The 22,005-nt window shown below is 49.5% G+C and overlaps 1 protein-coding gene across 2 annotated transcripts in view; it reads right to left on the bottom strand.

Annotated features, from left to right (window-relative positions):
- Window positions 1–22,005, bottom strand: part of Shab (Shaker cognate b) — a 64,344-nt gene that overhangs the window by 33,004 nt on the left and 9,335 nt on the right. For both annotated transcript variants that reach the window (XM_055068510.2, XM_050174702.2), the window contains exon 2: window positions 171–770. In XM_055068510.2, coding sequence (XP_054924485.1) covers window positions 171–719 — 549 coding nt within the window. In that variant the 5' untranslated portion in view covers window positions 720–770. The remainder of the gene's footprint in view (window positions 1–170; window positions 771–22,005) is intronic.

The following is a 22,005-nucleotide window of genomic DNA, read 5'->3' as shown; positions in this document are numbered from 1 at the left end:
AGCATTAAGACAGCACGGTGACAGACAGACAGAGAGAGAGAGAGCACCTGCTGCGCGCTGAACGAAAAGAGAGAGACGGAAGAACCAAACAAACATAGCGGAACAGCAAATAAAGCGACAGCAGAGAAAGAGGGAGGACGACAACACACACACTCGACAGCGCCTCTCACCCGGGCGGCCAAAGACGAGGTGGGCTTCTCGAGCAGGTCCCACAGGAACTTCTGCAGCTGGGCTCGACGTCCTTCGCCGAAGTACTCTTCGTCTCTCTGTCTCAGGGACTCGGCTTCCTTGCGCATCTCCTCGTGCACGTGCTCCTTGCGTTGGTGGTAGCGGTGCTGGCAGCATGACTCCAGGTAGAGCTCGTCAATGCCCCAGTACTCCAGGTCGTCGCTGAAGGCCATCACGCACATCTCCTCGACCAAGTGCAGCTTGCCGGTACGGAAGAAGTTGAGCACGGCGCCGAACGAGCGCGGGTGCCGGTCGAAGAAGTACTCGTTGTCGGCCAGCGAGTAGTCGTCGCACAGCTCGGCCAGCGCCTCGTGCGTGTTGCACTCGCGCAGCCGGCCCAGCCGCGTGTGCGGCAGCCGTTCCAGGGTACGCCACAGCACCTCGTGGCGCACGCCGCCCACGTTGATGACCACGCGCCGGTTGAGCGCCTTGCTGCGCATGATCATGAACGGCTCCGGCGGCAGCGACGACAGCGACCGGGCACGCTGCATCGCGCCGCCGCTCAGCGGGCGCCGCCGCCGCACGCCCGGCCGATCATCCGCCTGCGAGCAGGGGCGGCCCTTTCAGTCCTGCCCGCGCCATCGACGCACGCCTTGCCGCAGGCCTTTGATGAATACTCTTATTGGAGTTCGACAGAAAAGACAAGGTTCGAGGAAGGTACGTCTGGTCGGAGCGAAAGGTTCTGATTTCAGTCGCCAACAACGTCTTGGTTTAGGAATTATGTGTCGGAGAAGACAATGCGGTTGCTCTGCATAGCGTCCACTCGAGTCTACAATTGGCGCAGGCACGGCAGGTTTCACAGGTAAGGCGCGACAGCATCGTAAGTCGTCCGACAACTTGACGTTAATTTGACGATGCGCTCAGGAAGCAAGTCTAGTTAACTCACATAGATAAAAAGAAAGGAATAAGAACAATACTACAGTTGCTTTTCGGATGGAGCAGTCATCGCATGCAGGGCGCTTCTTTTGTCGCCTTGTTTTATACTAGTGTGGTTTCTTTCCAGTTCGTATTTATTTTCCTGCATCCTGCACGCGTAGAAGCTGCGAGCTACATCTGGTGAGATACTTTCAAGTACCGTGAACTTTCCAAGCGTGGAAAAACACCCTGTAGACTCTTGCTTGCGTGTAGGTACAAGCTGAGGAGTTCAACTCTTGATGCGCACCCCTGAACCATTTTGTGGCAAACGACTTTTCAACGTCACTTATCTCTGGCTTCAGAGCACTCCGATTGGAATACGCTCGCAAAATAACAATAATATATTTTGGCGCGAGATGTCTTAAGAAAGGCTCAAAGGGGGCCGATCACTGAAATCGGCGTAGCGAAAACACGTTATACTATTATCGCTTATATCTTTGCACCCGTACTACCCACGCACCTTACTTTCGTATGTTGTGCAGAGGAGAGAAGCCATTATACTCGACCATGCTTGTGTCGTGTGCGCAGATGGCGCCGTTCTCACGCCACTCATGACGCAATCGGAGCTAAATTTAGCCTCTCGCATGACATTCAGAAAGGCGTACGCTCGGCAGTACGTTTGTCCATCCGAACAGGTATCGTCGCATTTGAAAGAGCTCACTATGCCATAGTAGGTATAATTTATCAAACACAAACTGGAGTTCATCAGGAATTGTAAGGCCTCCAAATGTGCAGTATGGTGCAAAAATGTCACACTTGCTCGGCTGCTCCCCCACCCCCCCTCCGCCTCATTTGCTTTCGACATGTACGGTACCACAATGTCACGGCGGGCTCGAGCGGCGCAGGGCAGCCTCGGGCGCCACCAGTATGAAAGTGTGTGTGTGTGGGGGAGGGGGGGGAGATCTCATTACCCTACTGCCCAAACACCCTCTGCAAAATAAACGTTTCCACTACGATCAGGGAGCGAGCACGATTGCATATTTACACCGTAAGACCCCGACTAGCTGTAACATAAGTTAGGCATGTAACCTTTCTGATGCTTGAGTAAATGTAATTTGTGTATTTGGTTACGCAATTTCTGTACCCCAGTGCCCATACACCGCCTCCAGCACTCAAAAGGCTTTTCACGTGCCCCACTGACTGTGTTCCTGATACAGCCTACCCAATTTTTGGAAGACAAGGTCTTCTTGCCTGACTTCACACAAGGTTTGGCGTATCTGGGATCTCGGTACATTGTAACCACTTCTGAAAAAATACCGGCCCATTCGCGCCTTCACAGCGTCATAGCGAGCCGCAATAGGTATCAGAATGTAGGTAGACAATAAGCGAAAATTAGTGGCAGAGTAGGCATACGAGGTTAACGGTACGTACGTAATTAGCGCCAATATCGTCGAAAATTAGCCACATTATGCCATACCCATGTAAAGTGTGCACCACCGTACATAAAGACATATTGAGGCAAGGCCGCCGTACGAGACACTTTTGGGAAATGGAACCAGTTCACTTGGACTGAGCGGCACTCGCGCGAGGCAATGGCGTCTGGAAAGCGGCTATATATATATATATATATATATATATATATATATATATATATAAGACAAGGTTGACGCAATTGCGCGTGCAATACGATACAAATAAGGTAGGAAATGAGATAATATTGAACATGAAGAAGATACAGAATAAAGAGGTAAAAACGGCACTTATTCATCCAATCATTTGAACCACCATGTGCGTCGACTTTGTCTTCTTTAGCTTCGGTACTTGGCTGAACCTTCCTTTTTCTTTCTTTCTTTTTTAAATCAGCGACCTGAGTAGCTAGATTCTTTGCTTCACTGCTTCATAAACCTACAAGGAACGATAAGTGGTCGCCCTTCTGTGCGGTGACTACTAGGAGGCGTTTACCTGTAACTTCGACTGAACTAAATTGGTAAAGAAAGGGTCAATAAGTTTTGCTCATTTCCCGAAGCGCTGTACTCTGTTCCGAAAAAGTATATTCCAACCTTCAGAATATGTTCTGAACCAGAAATACTGTTATTTTTTGCGACATGCCGTTCAGCATTAATTTTGGCCTCTAAAGATCCCACTAAACAAGGTTAGAAAAAAAGAAAAGAAAAGAAAGAAAGGTGGTAACGTGGCGAAGCGAACACTTTTTATCTCGCTATGCCGATCTCTCATGACATCTTTGGGAGATCGTTTCAGTTTCTCCGGCAACGATACGAATTCGTGTTCGGCAGCATTAAAGCTGCATTCACAGTGAAGTACACAAACACTGGTTTTAGGAAACATCCAATTGTACTGGCCATGCAATGTAAAAGCTTTATCGCGCATGATTTTCCCACGACTTCCCGCGTCTGCAGCCCGAGAGGAACGGTGCGGCTCAGCGACCACCGTCTGAGGCAAGTCGCTCCACTAGGGCGCTCGGGACACAACACGAGTTTGCCCGGGCATCCCTCGCCGAGCTCCAGCGCTTCGCGGCGGCGGCCTTGCGATCGGACAAAGGACGTGCGGGGTCGAAACGCAACGCGACAGAACGAGCGCGTTTCCTTTTTTTCGCGTCGGACGGGCGACTCCACCTGGCCGCCTGCCGGTCGTTCATGCGGGCTGCCCCGCGAAACGGCTGCACATCCTGGCGGAGGCCGCCTGGCGCTGGACAGCACGATCGCGTGCAATCAATATCACTTATGTTCTCACACGAACCGGAAAGCGGCGCTGCTATCGCAGACGTGCGCCACGAGCCCAGCCGAGGCGAAGGTTGTGTTTAATGACCCGCTCGTGGTTTATGCCGTGTGTGCGCCCTATTCTTTACTGCGGCGAATTGACGCGCGCAACGGCGAACGTAAAGTGTCCAATCTCGTTAATAGGCCTTCGAAGGACCGCAACGAGTGATTACGAGAGAGAGAGAGAGAAGGAACGTTCCGGCTACACTGCGCGTATAATGGCCAAGTAAATTGGACGGCGTTCAAGATGGCCAGTCGGGCGTCCAAGCCGAAGTGTGCAAGTCGGTGGGACGACCATAGACTCTTTGTGGAACCGAAAACACTTTCGTTGAGGTTACAAAAGCTTTAAATGGCTTGGACGATTAGGCCGAAAGAGATGTTTGAGGTGACAAGGAAAGAGTGACAAGTGAAGGGACGGCAGGGCCGCGGACATCTCTGACTGTGGGGCCAAGATACGAGAGGCAGCAGTTTCTTCACGCAGCGAGGAAGGATAAATACCACGAGAGAGAGGCAGCGGAGATTGAACTTGGTAGCACGACGCATAATTATATTGGTAAAAGAAGAAGTGGTGGTAAAAAGCTATATTAACGCGGCACGAAAGTCAATTTCGAAAAGATGGAATGGTTATACTTTGCAGAGATACTGAGAAAAGTCACAAAGAAAGGAGGTCATCCGTGAGAAAATTATGCAGCAACCATCGAAGCTGATTATCACAACTAAGCGAAGAGCTTTCTGACCCCGCTGAATTATCGATGAAACTTTTGAATGACTGACTTTGAATGACTGACTTTGAGTCGGACGAACATGCAAGATTATATGAGATGACATGCTTACCCGCCGTGGTTGCTTAGTGGCTATGGTGTTGGGCGGCTAAGCACGAGGTCGCGGGATCGAATCCCGGCCACGGCGGCTGCATTTCGATGGGGGCGAAATGCGAAAACACCCGTGTACTTAGATTTAGGTGCACGTTAAAGAACCCCAGGTAGTCCAAATTTCCGGAGTCCCCCACTACGGCGTACCTCATAATCAGATCGTGGTTTTGGCACGCAAAACCCCTCAATTTTATTATATGCTTAAGACTTTAATGATTTTTTATTATTAAAGTTTGACGTAGTGGTATGCAATGCTGTTGGACGAGTGAATGCAATTTTTTTAGCAGGTGAATTAAAAATTTCATTTTTTTTTTATCTAGAAAGTTTTTTTTGTGCTTTAGATATTGTCAAAACGCACAAACTTACTGCACTGCCTGACTTTTGTATTTTATTTACTCTGAGGAAACCACACGACGCTTCTCTCTGTGCTTTATGCGAAACGAACGCTGATGACGTTGGACGCGAGAATGAAAGCTATCGTCGTCGTTACCTGGCGACGATTCACCCGACGCGCGCGCACCTATCGGAGAAGCTCTCGCCCCCAAAAAAGTGATGTCACTTGCTCCCAGTGACTAAGTGACGCCTCCTCGCAGCCGCTCGTCAAGCTATGCGGGGCCAGCCCGCCACACTGCACAAACGGGGATTCCCGGGCGCGCATACGGCCAGATACAGGAAAGCGCGTTCAGCTCCCAAAGAAAGCTGTTAGCGTTGAAATCTTTAGGTGCTGTTACGTTTCGCCTACAACGCGCGGTAATGCCGGCGCGGATGCAACGGACGCCGGGGCTTTGTTCAAAGCGGCGGACATTTTGGCCCGTCCGACGCCGCCGCAACGCCTACCCGCCAAGCGTGTCCAGGCGTGTTTCAGTGCCACGTGTCTTCGTGTGTGTGTGTGTGTGTGTGCCCACGCTTGTCAAAGCGCGGCATCAGGGGAGCGGAGCTCCCCAAGTGAAGGTTGGCGATGCGTCACTACACTCGGTTCAGCAGGTCTCTCGGCTCGACAGTTCGCGCCGTCGTGGGGTCATGCTCCGCCGTCCCGTGACCTTCATCCCGTGACCTTCATCCCGTGACCTTCTCTTTTGGACCGCGACGCCGAGGGTATAAGAGCAGCTGCCCCCGGACGCCAGGAGAGAGGCTCCGATTTGTACTGTTGAGTTACGTGCTCTCCCGTCTCTCCACTTCGGTCGACCTGACCGGCCGCTCTTTTGCTATGTTAGAATAAACCAGTTGTTCTGTTACCAGTCTTCTCATGCTTTGCCGGGACCTTCGGATGCTTCCAGTGCCCCAGGCCGCCAGGCCAACGCTACCCTTGGGGCTTGCGACCCATTGGCAATAACGGGCGTCAGCACCGAGACCCCAACAACTCGGGCCAGCGGTGCGATTCCAACATCTGGTGGCAGCGGTGGGATCGCGACAACGGAGGCCAGCAGCGAAGAGATGCGGTTGACTGTATGCTGAGCAGCTCAACGACCATCCGGGAGCAGCGCAACGAGCCCTGTGTGATGACTGGTTGCCTGCAGCGGAACGACTGCGCTGAAGTCTTGGCTGCGAGGTTTGGTGAGTGCGGGACTTTCTTCTTCTGAGTTTTGCCAGGCTTTTGTTAGTGTTAGAAACAGAGCTGGTAATTGTGGTTGTCGTTGCTGCCGGGTTAGTTTGCGGCAAGACAATAGTGGACAGTAGAGAAAGCAGCATTCAGAGCAGCCATGGATTTGAAGTCGTTGCGCAAACCGAAATTGCTGGAGCTTGCGAGAGAGTTGGGTCTGGATGTCTCAGACAAACTCAGAAAACCAGAACTGCTAAGGGCTATTCTTGAGTTAGAAGCTGAGGATGACGAGCTGTCGGAATGCCTTGAGACCATTGAGGAGAGGGAGACGGCAAAAAGACAGGAGCGTGAACTTAAAGAACAGAAAGAGAAAGATGAGCGTGAACGAATAGAACAGAAAGAAAAAGAAGAGCGTGAACACGCTTTGGAAATGAAGCGTCTCGAGTTAGAGATGGAACGCGCTCGTAATGGAAGTCAGGCACACGGTGCAGGAGAACGAGTATTGTTCAAAATGACTGACCTGATGCGGCCGTTTAAGCTTGGAGAGGACATTGGTTTGTTCCTGGTTAACTTTGAGCGAACGTGCGAGAAGCAGGGGTTCTCTCGGGAAACGTGGCCACAGCGCTTGCTCACTTTGCTACCCGGCGAGGCGGCCGACGTAGTCGCTCGCTTGGAGAGAGAGGAGGCAGAGGATTTCGACAAAGTGAAATCGAGTCTGCTAAAAAAGTACCGGCTGTCAGCGGAGGCGTTCCGTCGGAAGTTTCGGGAAAATGAGAAAGGCAAAAGTGAGTCATATACAGAGTTTGCGTACAGGCTTATGTCAAACATGCAGGAGTGGCTCAAAGAAGAGAAAGCGTTTGGTGACCACGAGAAAGTTCTGCAGTGTTTCGGGCTAGAACAGTTTTATAGTCGGTTACCTGAGAACGTGCGGTACTGGGTCTTGGATAGGCCAGACGTTAGTACGGTGGCTCGAGCCGCTGAGCTAGCCGAGGAGTTTGTGACGCGTCGGGCTCGTGGAGCTAAGGACGGTCAAAAGGGTGAATTTGGCTCTAAGTTTGAGAGGCCGAAGTTCACGCCCATGAGAAAGCGGTTCGAGACGAGGCAAGCGCGCGTGTGTTATACGTGCCAGAAGCCGGGTCACTTTTCGGCGCAGTGTCCGACCGAACGTAAGGAGACGGCGGCAGCCGAAGCCGAACGCAGAAAACGGTTCGAGGCGAGGCAAGCGCGCCTGTGTTATACGTGCCAGAAGCCGGGACACTTTTCGGCGCAGTGCCCAGAAACAAAACCAAAAGTCGTGTTTTTTTCATTAGGCAGCACTGACGAGAACATGAAGCTTCTCGAGCCTTACATGCGAGACCTCCTCGTGAACGGGAAAGAGTGCCGAGTGCTTCGCGATTCCGCAGCTACAATGGATGTAGTTCACCCCTCTTACGTAGAACCCGATATGTTCACGGGCGAGTGCGCATGGATCAAGCAAGCAGTGGAAGCTCATAGCGTGTGTCTGCCGGTAGCAAAAGTGCTTATTGAAGGACCTTTCGGAGCACTTGAGACGGAGGCCGCAGTGTCATCTATGCTGCCCCCCCAGTACCCGTACCTATTTTCGAACAGGTCCGATCACCTCCTGCGCGAGAAGGGGCTTTTGTTTGGTGAGGCTAGCGTTCAGGCCTTAACCAGATCGAAGGTTCGGGAGCTCGCTGCAAAGGCGGTAGTTGCGGGACCGACGTTGTTGAACGATGAGAAAGGGTCAGAGGCGCAGCAAGCTGGTATTCAGAGCACGCCCGAACGGAATAAAATTGAGCCTGTAGCGTTAAAGGCACCAGATACTGGAGAGGAAAATCCCGACACGGGAAAGTTAGAAGAGCTGTCTCCAGATTTGCTCATCGCGCCTACGTCAGACGGACTTAACAGGTTGCTAAAAGTCAGCCGGTCGGCTTTGATAGCCGAGCAAAAGAAGGATGGCAGCCTAGAAAACATACGCTGCATTATCAAGGAAGGTATCGCCAAGAAAAATGCTCGCCTTGTGGAAAGAGGTGGGGTCCTGTACCGGAAGTATCTAGACCGCAGGGGAGTGGAGTTCGATCAGCTGATCGTGCCTCAATGCTATCGTCAGGATCTGTTGCGCTTGTCGCATGGGGGTTCGTGGTCCGGACACCTAGGAGTTAAGAAAACTAAGGACCGTCTCTTGCAGGAGTACTATTGGCCAGGGTGTTTTCGGGACGCAGACCACTTTGTGAAGACATGCGACACCTGTCAGCGGGTGGGCAAGCCAGGGGACAAATCGAGGGCGCCGTTGAAGTTGGTACCTATCATTACGGAGCCTTTTAGACGGCTCGTTATTGATACAGTGGGACCTCTGCCGGTAACAGCCACGGGGTACCGACACATTTTGACTGTGATCTGCCCAGCGACAATGTTCCCTGAAGCAGTGCCGCTTAAAGAACTCAGCTCAGTTGAGATAGTCAATGCACTACTGTCCATATTTGCGCGAGTTGGTTTTCCTGCAGAAATCCAGTCAGATCAGGGCACAGTGTTTACTAGCGCTTTGACGACAGCCTTTCTCGAAAGGTGCGGGGTAAGGCTATTACACAGCTCAGTGCACCACCCCCAGTCGAATTCCGTTGAGAAGCTCCACTCCGTCATGAAGCGCGTGTTGAGAGCATTGTGTTTTGAACATCAAACTGACTGGGAGCTGTGTCTGCCTGGAGTGATGTTTGCTTTAAGAACCGCGCCGCATGCGGCTACGGGGTTTTCGCCAGCTGAACTGGTGTACGGTCGCTCGCTGCGATCTCCGCTTCGCATGCTTCGAGAATCATGGGAAGGCAGGGGCGACGACCCAGTCGTGGTAGAGTACGTGCTTAAGCTCCTCGAACGCTTAAGAAGGGCACAGGAGTTGTCAGGTGAAGCAATGGCAGAGGCCCAGCAGAGGGCCAAGGTTTATTATGATCGGACAGCCAGGGCCCGTCGTTTTGAGGTGGGCGATGAGGTCATGATATTGCGCACATCGCTAAAGAACAAACTCGACGTGCAGTGGGAGGGCCCAGCACGGATTGTTCAAAAACTGTCGGACGTTAACTACGTGGTGAGTCTGCCAGGAAAGCGGAAAGCACAGCAAGTTTACCACTGTAATCTGCTCAAACCCTATAAGCAACGGGAAGCAGTGGTGTGCATGATGGTAAACGTGCCCGAAGAGCTTCCGGTCGAGCTTCCGGGACTTGGCTCAGTGACGAACAGGAAAGACACCGATCAAGTCATTAGTGACTTAATAAGTAAAGCATCGCTGTCGCCTGAGCAGAAAACCGAACTACACCAGCTCTTACAAGAGTTTCAAGGTCTGTTCTCTGAGAGGCCTGGTAGGACTTCTGTCCTTACTCATGACATAGAACTTACCTCCCCAGAGCCAGTACGATCCAAGGCGTACCGGGTGTCACCCCGCCAGAGCGATATTATGGAGGCTGAGGTAAAGAAAATGCTACAGCTCGGTGTTATTGAAGCGGGTGAGAGTGATTATACCTCCCCTTTGATTTTAGTTGAGGTACCGGGCAAGGAACCTCGTCCTTGCGTCGACTACCGCAGGCTTAATTCCATCAATAAGGATCAAATTTATCCGATCCCTAACATCGAGGAGCGCCTTGAGAGAGTGAGTAGCGCTCAGTTTATTTCCACCTTAGATCTTGTCAGGGGTTATTGGCAGGTTCCACTTACAGAAGAGGCTAGTAGGTATGCGGCATTCATTTCACCAATGGGGACATTCCGTCCTAAAGTTTTGAGTTTTGGTTTGAAGAACGCGCCATACTGCTTTTCAAGCCTCATGGATAAAGTGTTGCGGGGACAGCAAGAATTCGCTTTACCGTATCTAGACGACGTAGCGATATTCTCCGCATCCTGGCCTGAGCATATGGCGCACTTGCGGGCAGTGCTAACCCGCCTGCGCGATGCGGGCTTGACAGTCAAGGCACCTAAGTGCCAGTTAGCACAGGCCGAGGTTGTCTACCTCGGACACGTGATTGGTCGGGGTCGTCGCCGCCCCTCTGAAATAAAGGTGGCCGCTGTGCGAGACTTCCCGCAACCGCGCACGAAGACCGATATTCGGTCGTTCTTAGGTGTCGCCGGCTACTATCAGAGGTACATCCCCAGGTACTCTGATATCGCGGCTCCCTTGACGGATGCTCTAAGAAAGACAGAGCCGCAAACAGTCGTCTGGGATGAGACGAAGGAAAGAGCTTTTAGCGCCCTAAAGAGCGCCCTAACAAGCCAGCCTGTGCTACGATCGCCCGACTACACAAAAGGGTTCGTTGTTCAGTGTGATGCTAGTGAGCGAGGCATGGGCGTTGTACTGTGCCAACGGGAAAATGGAGAAGTAGAACACCCCGTCCTGTATGCTAGTCGTAAGCTGACGAGTCGTGAGCAGGCGTATAGCGCCACCGAGAAAGAGTGTGCGTGTATCGTGTGGGCCGTTCAGAAATTGTCATGTTACCTAGCTGGCTCGAGGTTTATCATTGAAACGGATCACTGCCCTCTCCAATGGCTGCAGACCATCTCTCCCAAAAATGGCCGCCTCCTGCGCTGGAGCCTCGCTTTGCAACAATATTCCTTTGAGGTGCGTTACAAAAAGGGGAGTCTCAACGGTAACGCCGATGGCTTAAGTCGAAGCCCCTAACGTGGGAATCAGCCTCAAACTTGCTTGTTACTGATGTTTTTCTTCCTGAGGCAGGATTTTTTTAACCTATTGCTTTTGTGTAGTGTTTCAAAGTGATGATGTGCTTTCTAGTGCAATTTTCCGATTTGTGGACGCGTTCTGAGTGCTGCTAAACTACTGTAAGGAACTAGGCAGCAGTATAAAAGGGGAAAGAGCCTGGCAGGGCTTAGTGAGGGTTGTGCCGTGCTTGCTGACTGAGCGGTTGACTTTCGGCGTGGTTCTAACGCTTGCCGGAAACGAGAACAAAAATGTCAACTCTCCCGAAGTCACTTTGCAGTGTCCTGTGTGAACCTGAACGTGAGAACGAGGCCTTCTCTGTGCGCTGCGCTCAAGAAACGCCAACGGACGCCCGACTTCGGTTATGAGCATCATCGAGCGACATCCCTCCGGACAGCGGATGCAGTCCCCTGACCATCGGGATCTCCTTCCCCCGGCGGGGCGGTCTGTTACGTTTCGCCTACAACGCGCGGTAATGCCGGCGCGGATGCAACGGACGCCGGGGCTTTGTTCAAAGCGGCGGACATTTTGGCCCGTCCGACGCCGCCGCAACGCCTACCCGCCAAGCGTGTCCAGGCGTGTTTCAGTGCCACGTGCCTTCGTGTGTGTGTGTGTGTGTGTGCCCACGCTTGTCAAAGCGCGGCATCAGGGGAGCGGAGCTCCCCAAGTGAAGGTTGGCGATGCGTCACTACACTCGGTTCAGCAGGTCTCTCGGCTCGACAGTTCGCGCCGTCGTGGGGTCATGCTCCGCCGTCCCGTGACCTTCATCCCGTGACCTTCATCCCGTGACCTTCTCTTTTGGACCGCGACGCCGAGGGTATAAGAGCAGCTGCCCCCGGACGCCAGGAGAGAGGCTCCGATTTGTACTGTTGAGTTACGTGCTCTCCCGTCTCTCCACTTCGGTCGACCTGACCGGCCGCTCTTTTGCTATGTTAGAATAAACCAGTTGTTCTGTTACCAGTCTTCTCATGCTTTGCCGGGACCTTCGGATGCTTCCAGTGCCCCAGGCCGCCAGGCCAACGCTACCCTTGGGGCTTGCGACCCATTGGCAATAACGGGCGTCAGCACCGAGACCCCAACAACTCGGGCCAGCGGTGCGATTCCAACAGTGCCCTGTGCAAACATCGAGCAGGCGTATATCAAGAAGACCCTCAGCTCAGTGCGAGCCTCTATAGAAATCCGCATGGACTTATGAACGCCTTTAGTTGATGCTGCCATGTAGAGTCCTCGCAAAGCTCATTCAAATGTGAAGAAGCTTCCACGAAGACCGTTTCCACGAAGTTTCAATGAAGTTTTGAGAAAACTAGCTGGCAGCTGCGACGCTCGGTCGCCCTTTATACCAATATTTATGGCAAATTTTGTAATCATTTACGCGGTTAGAGCTTTTGCCATACTATCCTACTATATATATGGTGTGTAATCAAGGTCTGGACCCGCCGTAGTGGCTTAGCGGCTATGACGTTGCGCTGCACCCGGGATCAAATCCCAGGCATGACGGCTACAATTATATGAGAGAAAGAAAAAAAAATTAAGAAAAGAAAAGAAGAGAGAGAGAGAGAAAAGAAAGATCTGCCCGTTTACCAGGCATCGGTTGCACGTTAAAGCACCCCAAGCGGTCAAAATTAATCCGGAGCCCCCACTACGGCATGCTTCATGATCAGATTATGTTCCTGGCACGTAAAACCCCAAAATTTAAGTATTCTAATTTTTAAATTGAGGTCTATATACTCGTTTTTTGCAAAGATTTATCTCAACGTGTCTTCTCACATTTACGTGGCGATCGTTTAACAATCGCCCGCAGGCTAATACTTCGTGAGCGCGGATGAGCGCGTGACGGATGACGCTGTCATACGTCACGTTCACATGACAGAAAAGGACAGCTTCCAGAAAAATAATAGATATTTGCAGAACATTTAGTTACGCTTACCTTAAACTGACAGCACCGTGGAGAGAATCGGATGAGCCTTACCCTCGGGGCAAGCGGCAGCCAAAGACAGAAGCTCTTGCCAAGCAGGCATGCTTCATATAGAATCATTAGTAACCTTTGCTTCGAGTTGTTGACAAATTCGACTTCGCCCTGCGATCTGCTAGCCGCCTTGTTAGCTCAGATGGTAGGGCTGCCCCACAAAGGCGATGGTCTCGGGTTCGAGTCCCGGACCAGGACGAATTTTTCTTCAATTGCGAGGCTTTTCTTTCGAGGAACCCGTATGGGTTTCCTTTGTAGCAATTGCTGCGAATGGGTGGATGTCTCATTTCCCTTAATTAATATAATCATTATAGGAAAATATTTGTAGGAGGCATACAAATACCGCGCTCATGCGCTGGCGATACCACTAGCTGTCATTTATATTAGCTGCTCTCCTGAACGCGCCCTGCTTCACGATTTAAACTCACTCTTGTATTTGGAGGCATCAGCAAGGACAATCAATCTGCCTCGCTCTTCCAACAGTCGCTGCGGAGCCCGATGCAATTTACGTGGTTGTGTGCTATGCAATAAGGCATCAATAGCGATAACGTCCTTGCAAAACGCACGCCGTTGTTACACAATTATCAGCAACTGCGAATTTATTTGAAACGACAAATTTTTTTATTTCCTAATTAAGTAAAAGGAAGTGGAGATTACTCGAAATCTGTACACATGATCGGTCTTGTTTCTTTTTTTTTAAGCGAAGCTCTTCTTTGCAAACGTCGCCGGATTTCGTGACCGTGGATGCTGCGGCCTGGCTGTTCTCACGCCGAATAGGCCCACCAATCACAGCGGAGTACGCGTGCACCCGGGTTCCTTGCACCAGCACCAGATGGCGCTCACCTACACGCATCCGCGGCAGCTGCGGCATTATGAAACATCGTTCCAGCGCACAATTGAACACGGACGAGAAGAGAAAGACAACACGAACGCCGGCGTTCGTGTTGTCTTTCTCTTCTCGTCCGTGTTCACTTGTGCGCTGGAACGATGTTTCATAATGCTAATCACAACCAACTAGCCCAGCTGTCCATACTCAGCAGCTGCGGCTCCGGCCGTGCGGGGGAAAGAAAAAAAAGAACCAGAAAGCTCGGCTTGGCGCATGCGCGGCATTGCACTTTAGCCTCTCTACAGTGCCTGCATAAAGCCTTCCTTGTCACTTTCTGCGGACATTCAATAAACGCTCACTCGTGTTTCGACTCTTTATGCATTCACACAAAGCTTCGCTGTATATAGATTCCAATTAGTTGGATCTGCTGCGGATTATTTAAGTCCACAAGTTCTGCGTAAGCCACGGGCTGAGAAATGAGCATGCCACTGGTGGGCGCCAAAGCGACAAATGCTTGACAGTCTTACAGGAGACGCTTACATCTAGTTAATGAAATTACGGCGCAGCAGCTGGCCATGCAGCGTTCAAAGGGCGATTTCGCAAGTGGTATGGTCAAACTTCTCTCGCAACCATCGTTGTTGCACAAGTGGCCCCTGCCGTTCTTCCCTAAATACTTCTTTAGAAAATGTTAAGATTCTCATCACTGATCAGGAATTTCATATTCGCCTTCTTTTGCTGGCACATGTACAGCACAGAAAGCTAGGGGTATACAGAGCTCCTTGAAGTTAAACTAGAGAATGACATCACGGATTTCTCGGGAAACTACCATTGTAGCGGCGACATCACGAGTGGAAAAGGCCAACTGGGTCACGCGGTCTCTAATTGCAGGAACAGCGTTCCCCACAATGAATGAAGCGTCGCTTAAACCGATTCCCACAGCGCGGACTTTTTCAGCTCAAGGTCTCTTTGCGGACCCTCCCCGAATTATTTCCCGACTGTGGCTGGGTGCTGCTTTCTTGGCGAGTAGCTCAGACACAGGACAGCGATACCACCCCTCACGGGTGCTCCGGCCCCTGGACCTGTCCTTTATGGAATTACTCAGTGATCAAACAAATGGTACCTAAATATCCTCATTGGCAACAACTACACGTCACCAAAAGCACAATTCCATTACTAAAGCGAGCCTTTCTATGTCTACTTTTCTAGAGTTTGGGGTTTGGCGCATCTGCTTAGTCGGTCTTTGGCCGAGTAAAGTGCAGTTCATTGCTGCACTGCCTACAGGATCGGATGAAGTGTCATAGCAATCAATAAATCAATAAATAAATCGATCGATCGATCACTTTTATTTCAGCATCAAAGGCGACATACAATCAGTCACAAGAGGGGGGCGGCGCAAAATTTTTCACCCCGTTTGACGCACAGCAACCGCAGTGTTTGTAAAAAGCAGGAATCTTATACAATGTCAAACATCGTAGAAAATCTTACAGTGCATGCATATTACACACAGGTGTAATGTACACGAAAAATAGTTGGTAGAAAAGGAAAATAGCATTACTTTATTGTGGCATATAGCTTAGTGTAATTAGGAGTAAGTAGCGGATCATTTGGCGACCGGAATTAGAACGTGTGTAAGTGATTTTCCATATCTGTATACCACGTGTACTGTGTGGACGGGCGAGCAGTGTTAAATCTACTGTCTCAGGAAGGAATCGTTTCTTTTTCACTCAAAGCGACATCGCTTCAATAAAAGGGAATTATAGATGACAGGTATTGATTGTAAACTAAGGGCACCGAAAATGGCTTTAGTGTGTGAATCGCGTCGAACGTCTACAATTATCCACACAGCTTTTTTTCTGTAGTCTATATATCCGGGATAAGTTCGCGTCAGTTGTACCGCATACGAGATAGCAATAAGTTAACGCGAATAAAAAGAGATAATTATATAATAGAAGTTCAATTCTTTGTGGCGAAAGAAATCGCAAGCGCGATAAGGCGCGTACGGTGCGGGAAACATTAGCATGAACAAGTTCGGCCCGGTTGTTGCACCGCGTATTCTCATTTAAAAAAGGCACACAGTAAGCCTTCAACTAGAGGCAGAATTTCAATAGTTGCTGAGCCAAATGATGAGGGCCACATTACAGTTTACGGGCTTCTTTTTGGGACCAAAGAGTGCGGCTTTTGTTTTCGAGGCGCTTACATTTAAGCAATCGTTTGTGCTCCATGTGTTCAGTAATTCGATGAGGACACCCTTTGCTCTGTCTACAAGTGCATATAGATTGCAGTCCGTGTCAAGCTTGTGTCATCTGCATAAATAATATATTTGCTATTTTTAGATCCAACATTCAGCATCTACTACACGGAGACATTAGAACACTAGGAATTGCAATACAAACTAACCCGGAAACACAGAAAGCCATTGCGACATATGGCAGACAAAGTGGCCTGTTTCGAGTAGTGTAGAAGGGGTCGATCAGCCCATGTGAGAGCGGCGGACCTGAACATGCACCTGAGCCTGCATAAAGCGGAAGATCCCAGACTGAGATGAAGTGTTTCAGCCAACAGTCTGGGTACCCACATTCCCTTCCCTCCTAATCCCCATCAGCGGCCTAGAGCCGTCCCCTTCCTTAAAATAAAGGCTTTATTCATTCATTCATTACCGTTTACTAAATCAGTAATATATAAATGAAAAAGAAGTAGGCCCATAATGCTGCCTTGTGGCACACCATGTGCAAATTATTTTCTGATAAAATATGCACTCATTAATTCCAACTCTTTGATGCCGGTATTGCAAGTAGGTTTTTATGACGGCCAGGAAGTTACTCCGAAATATACAGTGCTCCAGTTTAAAGCATGAAATGCTTTTAGCTCCCGTTGTCGGCGATGTTGAAGTAATCATGAGTCAAAAGCCAGCGCCGTTTTGCAGGGAAGTTGCAAGAATAGAACGAGATCATCCGAGCAACCGGTCAAAACTTAAGAAAATGCAGTCTCTGACCCCCAATTATTTGTACAGGACCGCGTTACAAAAGCTAGGTACTGTCAAAACAAGTTACAAAAAATATTGTTCTTCCTAATGTTTGTTCACAATATCACTCAAATGTAGCTTCTAGTACGCTGAAGTTTTATTTGTCATTTCCAATAGGCGACGTTGAAGAGGCAGATAATACAGAGCACCACACACTTGGTTGTCATCTATTGGCGCTGAGGCAGGGATGCCTGTTTAACGCCAACGGTCCGCGAGTTCCGTGGCTCAAGAGATTGCGCCACGCCGCTTGACCAAGCCGGCAGCGTCCGGTGCGCCGCGGATGGCTCTTTGGCCGAGACGACGCTTGCAATGAGGTTCAATTCAAAACAGGTTATTGGGGTTTTGTTGTGTTGGGGTGGGGCGTGCCGTTGCGAACACGCATTATACCAGTTTTAAGATTGTGGCGAGTATCATCACCAACCAATCTGCTTTCCTGGTAGCCGTTTCATGCTTACATCTACTCTCTATTGCGGGAGAACCATATTTTTTTAAATTAGTGTAACGTGATTAATCCTCTCAAAGGCCTTGCAGTAATCAATGGAAATTCCGAGTGGGTATGACTTCTTTTTGCAACATTGGAGCGGTGTCTGTTGAACGTAGCTTTGTGAAACCGAATTGAGAAGTTGTAATAGTATTGTGTTCACTTAAAGATAATCCCATCCGTTTAAGTATTAATTTTTCAGCTACATTGGAAGATACCGGCAGAATTGTAATTTGATGTTTTGATGTACTTTGATGGAATCTGTAATTTGTTGTTTTCGTTTTGTGACCACCTTTGATAATAATAGAAATCTTGGGCCCCTGAAAACGCCTAGGAATAGTCCCCAATGAAAATATTAAATTAACGATATACTTTAAATAGGGGCTAGAATATCAGTGGCATGCTTAATTGGCCGAATTAGTCGGCCATCCATGTCGCAACAGCTGTTGGTCTTGAGATAGATAGATTCCGCCGTGACGTCCTGTGTAGTTACCGGAAGCAGGAATGCAGTTTCACTAATTTGTTGGTTCATAAACCACTCAAACTTTCATCGTGCGAGCTCTTCCCAAAGCAAAGGCTGCCAATCCCGCAGGCAGTACAATGCGCGGTCACATGGGTCGCGCGATGGGGTTCCCCGTGCCTTGCCGTTTACACTGAATAGCTATGGCACAAAGCCTCGTGCAGAATATAATCAGTCGCATGGCATTTATTCAACCGCTTCACGAGACCTTCGCTTCTCAGGTTCCAACATGTGGAACGGATCTGTATAATTATTTGTTAGAGTCCCCGTACTACCCTGCGTCGCACTTTCACCCTGCTTAAAGGTCAATTGCAAAAAAAAAATCTCACTTTGCGCAAATTGCTTATATATAAGTATAGTACATATACTATCGAAACATTCTTGGCAAAGCTTCAGGGATTGTAATTGCATAATTTTGTTATTAGCAGCCTTTAAATGGTACCTAAGCGGACGATGCGTGTACCTTGTGGATAGCGGATATGACGCCAATCTCAGACCACCGCCCCCGTGATATCTAGCGCGTCGCGTACGCAGACTAATATCGGCGGTCACGCCGGGGCCATCCAAGCTGATTCAATGTTCCGGGTTCTGCATCATTTGCGGGAAGCAGTAGTAGAGACGTTCCTTTTTTTTTTTCTTTAGGGCACAGCTCTTAGGCGCCCGTTCCTCCAGCGAGCGTCGGCGTCGGCGTAACCGAGGGAACGAGCACAATGAAGGATAAAAGAGCGAATGCGGAGCGCAGCGGGGATGAAAGACGCGAGGAGGAACGCGGGGGAGGAAGCTACGGCGAAAGCGTGAGAAGAAAAGCGCAGCGCGGCGACGATGGCTACGAGATGGCGCCAGAGTAGCGCGCCTCGTCTGGGAGGCCTGTATACGGCGGCTGCTGTGAATTGCGCTCACGCGTCACCCATGCGCTGCCTCTCGCGATCTCTAGATTAGCGAGGCAGTCGCGCCATACTTCGCTCCGTTTGCAACGTGCTGCACGAGACAGCTTGTCTGCGTCAGCCAGTACATCACGGAATGAAAACACGTATAGAGCTGCGCTCGAATCGATGAATATTGTTTTTCAGTTTCGGTATCAAAAAAGCCTTTCGTGCAGCCTAAACTCGCATTTCAAGCGTCAAATTTTGCATGGAGGCATATATATATATATATATATATATATATATATATATATATATATATATATATATATATATATATATATATATATATATATATATATATATATATATATATATATATATGGTCTATATGCGGTTGAAGATTGCGTTGCAGTTGACCTTTAGCGTAAGCAGAGTGAACACTAAGAGAACTCTCAAATACAGAATTAACTAAGGGACTGACAGCTAGTACCGCAAAAGGAGCCGCTAGAGCTTTCCTCTGGTGTGTATCGTCTAACAATTGCAAACTGACTAAAAGTCAAGGGAAGTCGGTACGCATATCCGCAGTCTTCGTACGCCAGATGAGCCGTTAGTTCTCGTGCATGTCACCGAGCATCGCAAACGCTCTCCGACATCGCGGACTCGGCAAACAGAGACGCGCGAGTCCGGAGGATTGGACGCACGTTTGCGCAGCACTCGTCTCGGCCACGACTCAGCGCCGCCGTCGCCTGACTTATGCGCTGCGTCCGCCGTTCGATGAATGAAGTGACAGAAAAAAAAAGTCGCACTTTCGCCGGAAAGGCGATCGAAGCATCGATTGCTAAAGCGAATTAGTAGACAACTATATCAAGTAAGGACAGTAGTTTTATCGACTGTATAAACTCGCAAACATTCGCTTACTAACTAAATTAACAAATATGGTGTCACGCGCGCAGAAGCAAACATGAACATATCTCACTCGATGAGCGCGCATTCGCTCTCAAGACGCGGGAGTGAGGAGGCGCGGCAGCAGCAGCGAGCGAAGTGACCTTGGTGTTGTCTTTCGCTTCAACGCGAACTATAAGCGGCGAGAACACAGCGCACACGTAGCTATCAGCACTCGGGGCACTCTGTTTTCATCGCAGATTGCTTTCATGATAGAGCCCGCGCAGCCGCGCCATATACAGTCGCCGCTGGAATAGAACCTCCCCTCCCCCCTCCGGTACCTTGCGCGCGATGGAAGACGGCGCGCTATACCTCCCTGCTTTCCTCTCTAGCGCGCGCGAGATTGAGCCGCAATCGGCGTCTCACCCTGGCAGGCTTTCACTCGCACAGACAGCGCACGGCGACGGCGTTACCACATCTGAACATTATGCGGAACATCGCAGCGGCGCCGCCGACCACGGCGACGTCGGCGGAAATTCGCCTGGAGTGTCCGCATAATTGCTATCGCAATAAAAAAAATGCACCTCCATTGGCAGGAAAGCTTTGACAAGAAGCCGGAGGCGAGACACGAGAAACGAAGACGAGTGCGCCCGGTACTTGACAATTCCCTCGCGAAGAGACTGCCATCTTTACATCTGTAGGAGCCTCACACCAACACTGGCCAACTAGATGCGGAATGTGTATTTGCAAATTGGGGAGGACGCTGCTGGCAATTTGATTCATGACGACAAATAAATATTGTGATGTACTGTGCCGCACACACGAACTGAAATAGCGACAGCTAAGTATTTGCTTCTTAATTGTGGACTACGTTTACGCCTATGGTCAGTCACCACTGATATACGCCGGCTTGAGGCGTTTATCAGTGGTGAATTTTAGGCAGGGAAGCGCTTATCTGGTACACTGAAATCTAAACCTCGACGCATGGCTCCGAGGTTAACGAGAGAATTATTGTATAGAGTCACCAGTCAGAAGAAGTAAGCTGCAGATGTTACAAATGTGACAATGACACGAAAAAAACGTATATTAGCAGAAAAATTGCACACAAGAAGGTTCACTGCAGAATTCAACAAAAGAGTTAAAGTTAGCTACTTAGTGCAATGAAGTTATTCAAAGCTACTGAAAGCAACGCATTCGTGGTGTTCACCTCAACCAACCGAACAAATGTTCATACAGATAGACAGTTATAGGCGAGCTATAAATCGCTCGAGACTGAGATGAAGCGAAGAATCCACGAGGGAAACAAAAGTCTAGCTACACCATTAAACAATGAAGCATTCTCGCAAGAGATGATATCTAGCATTACTCCTTATCTTCCGTATCGGAAAATACGACATTGGGTAACCTGGGAGGCCAGACTATTCCGCCCGCAGGTGGCAGGAGTCCGCCATCAGGACGATGCTGCGTGCGTAAATAATTGACAACATTTTCTCCTAATGCTAATACAACATTTCTTCCATTAGTAATGTCTAATGAAATTATGCATATGTCCTTTAGGAATAAAAAGTGCACTTTGAAAACCGAAGAAAAGCAGCGCAACAATAGCGGCGGTGTTAACATAAAAGGCGTCTCAGAGTGGCTGCTCCTGACGCTTACAGTCACACGTTATTACCAACCTACACTGCGTTAACCAACCATAACCACGCCTGCAAATCTCCCAAGGCTTTCATTTCACAGTCTGCGCTGTCCCCGAGTACATTATTTTTCCTGACACCCACACCGATGAGCACTCAAGCAGCGGAGTCTCTATTTTCATTAGTCTGTAACACAAGGTGAACTGTACTACGGTCTCATTCCATCAACGACGACATATGGTCGTATACAGTTTTGATCACCTTTTATTTTTCGCCGCTTAGGGAATGGACAATGCTAGACAAGGAGGCACGGTTAGAGTCATTTGCTTTCAAAGTTATTCTCGTATTCCCCAACAAGTCGCCACCATTTACTCGTCACTACTTGTGTGCACGTTGATATCCAAACCCCACCTCGATATTCACGTCTTGGTGTGCAGACGAAAAAGAAATAAATAAAAAAAGCGCGTGTCAGATAAACGTATTTGAACAAGTGGCTTTCTTCAGAACGTCCTCTGCAATGTGTATGACCTTTCGGTTCGGGTATAATGTATGTGCTTGCTATAAATCACTACATGGCAACTTTAGACGGTTAGAGGTAGTGTCCGACTTAATGCGGCCATTTTAACTGGTTCTACATGTTTAAAAACTTCTCCATATTATTTTGACAACACTGGACTTTTCATTCCAAGCCTTAAGCACGCCGCTAGGAGCCGAACGGGAGTTAATGAAAAAATAAAAAAAAGATTATGCCGCACTTACGTCCCGCCCAGAAGCGTGCACATAGCGTTCGCGGACAATAGGCCACACGTGGATCGCCGCCAGCAGAACTCCCCGGTGATAGTC

Source organism: Dermacentor andersoni, chromosome 9 (assembly GCF_023375885.2).
Source record: "Dermacentor andersoni chromosome 9, qqDerAnde1_hic_scaffold, whole genome shotgun sequence".
NCBI classification, from domain to species: Eukaryota; Metazoa; Arthropoda; class Arachnida; order Ixodida; family Ixodidae; genus Dermacentor; species Dermacentor andersoni.
This window is presented reverse-complemented; position numbering and strand designations above follow the sequence as displayed.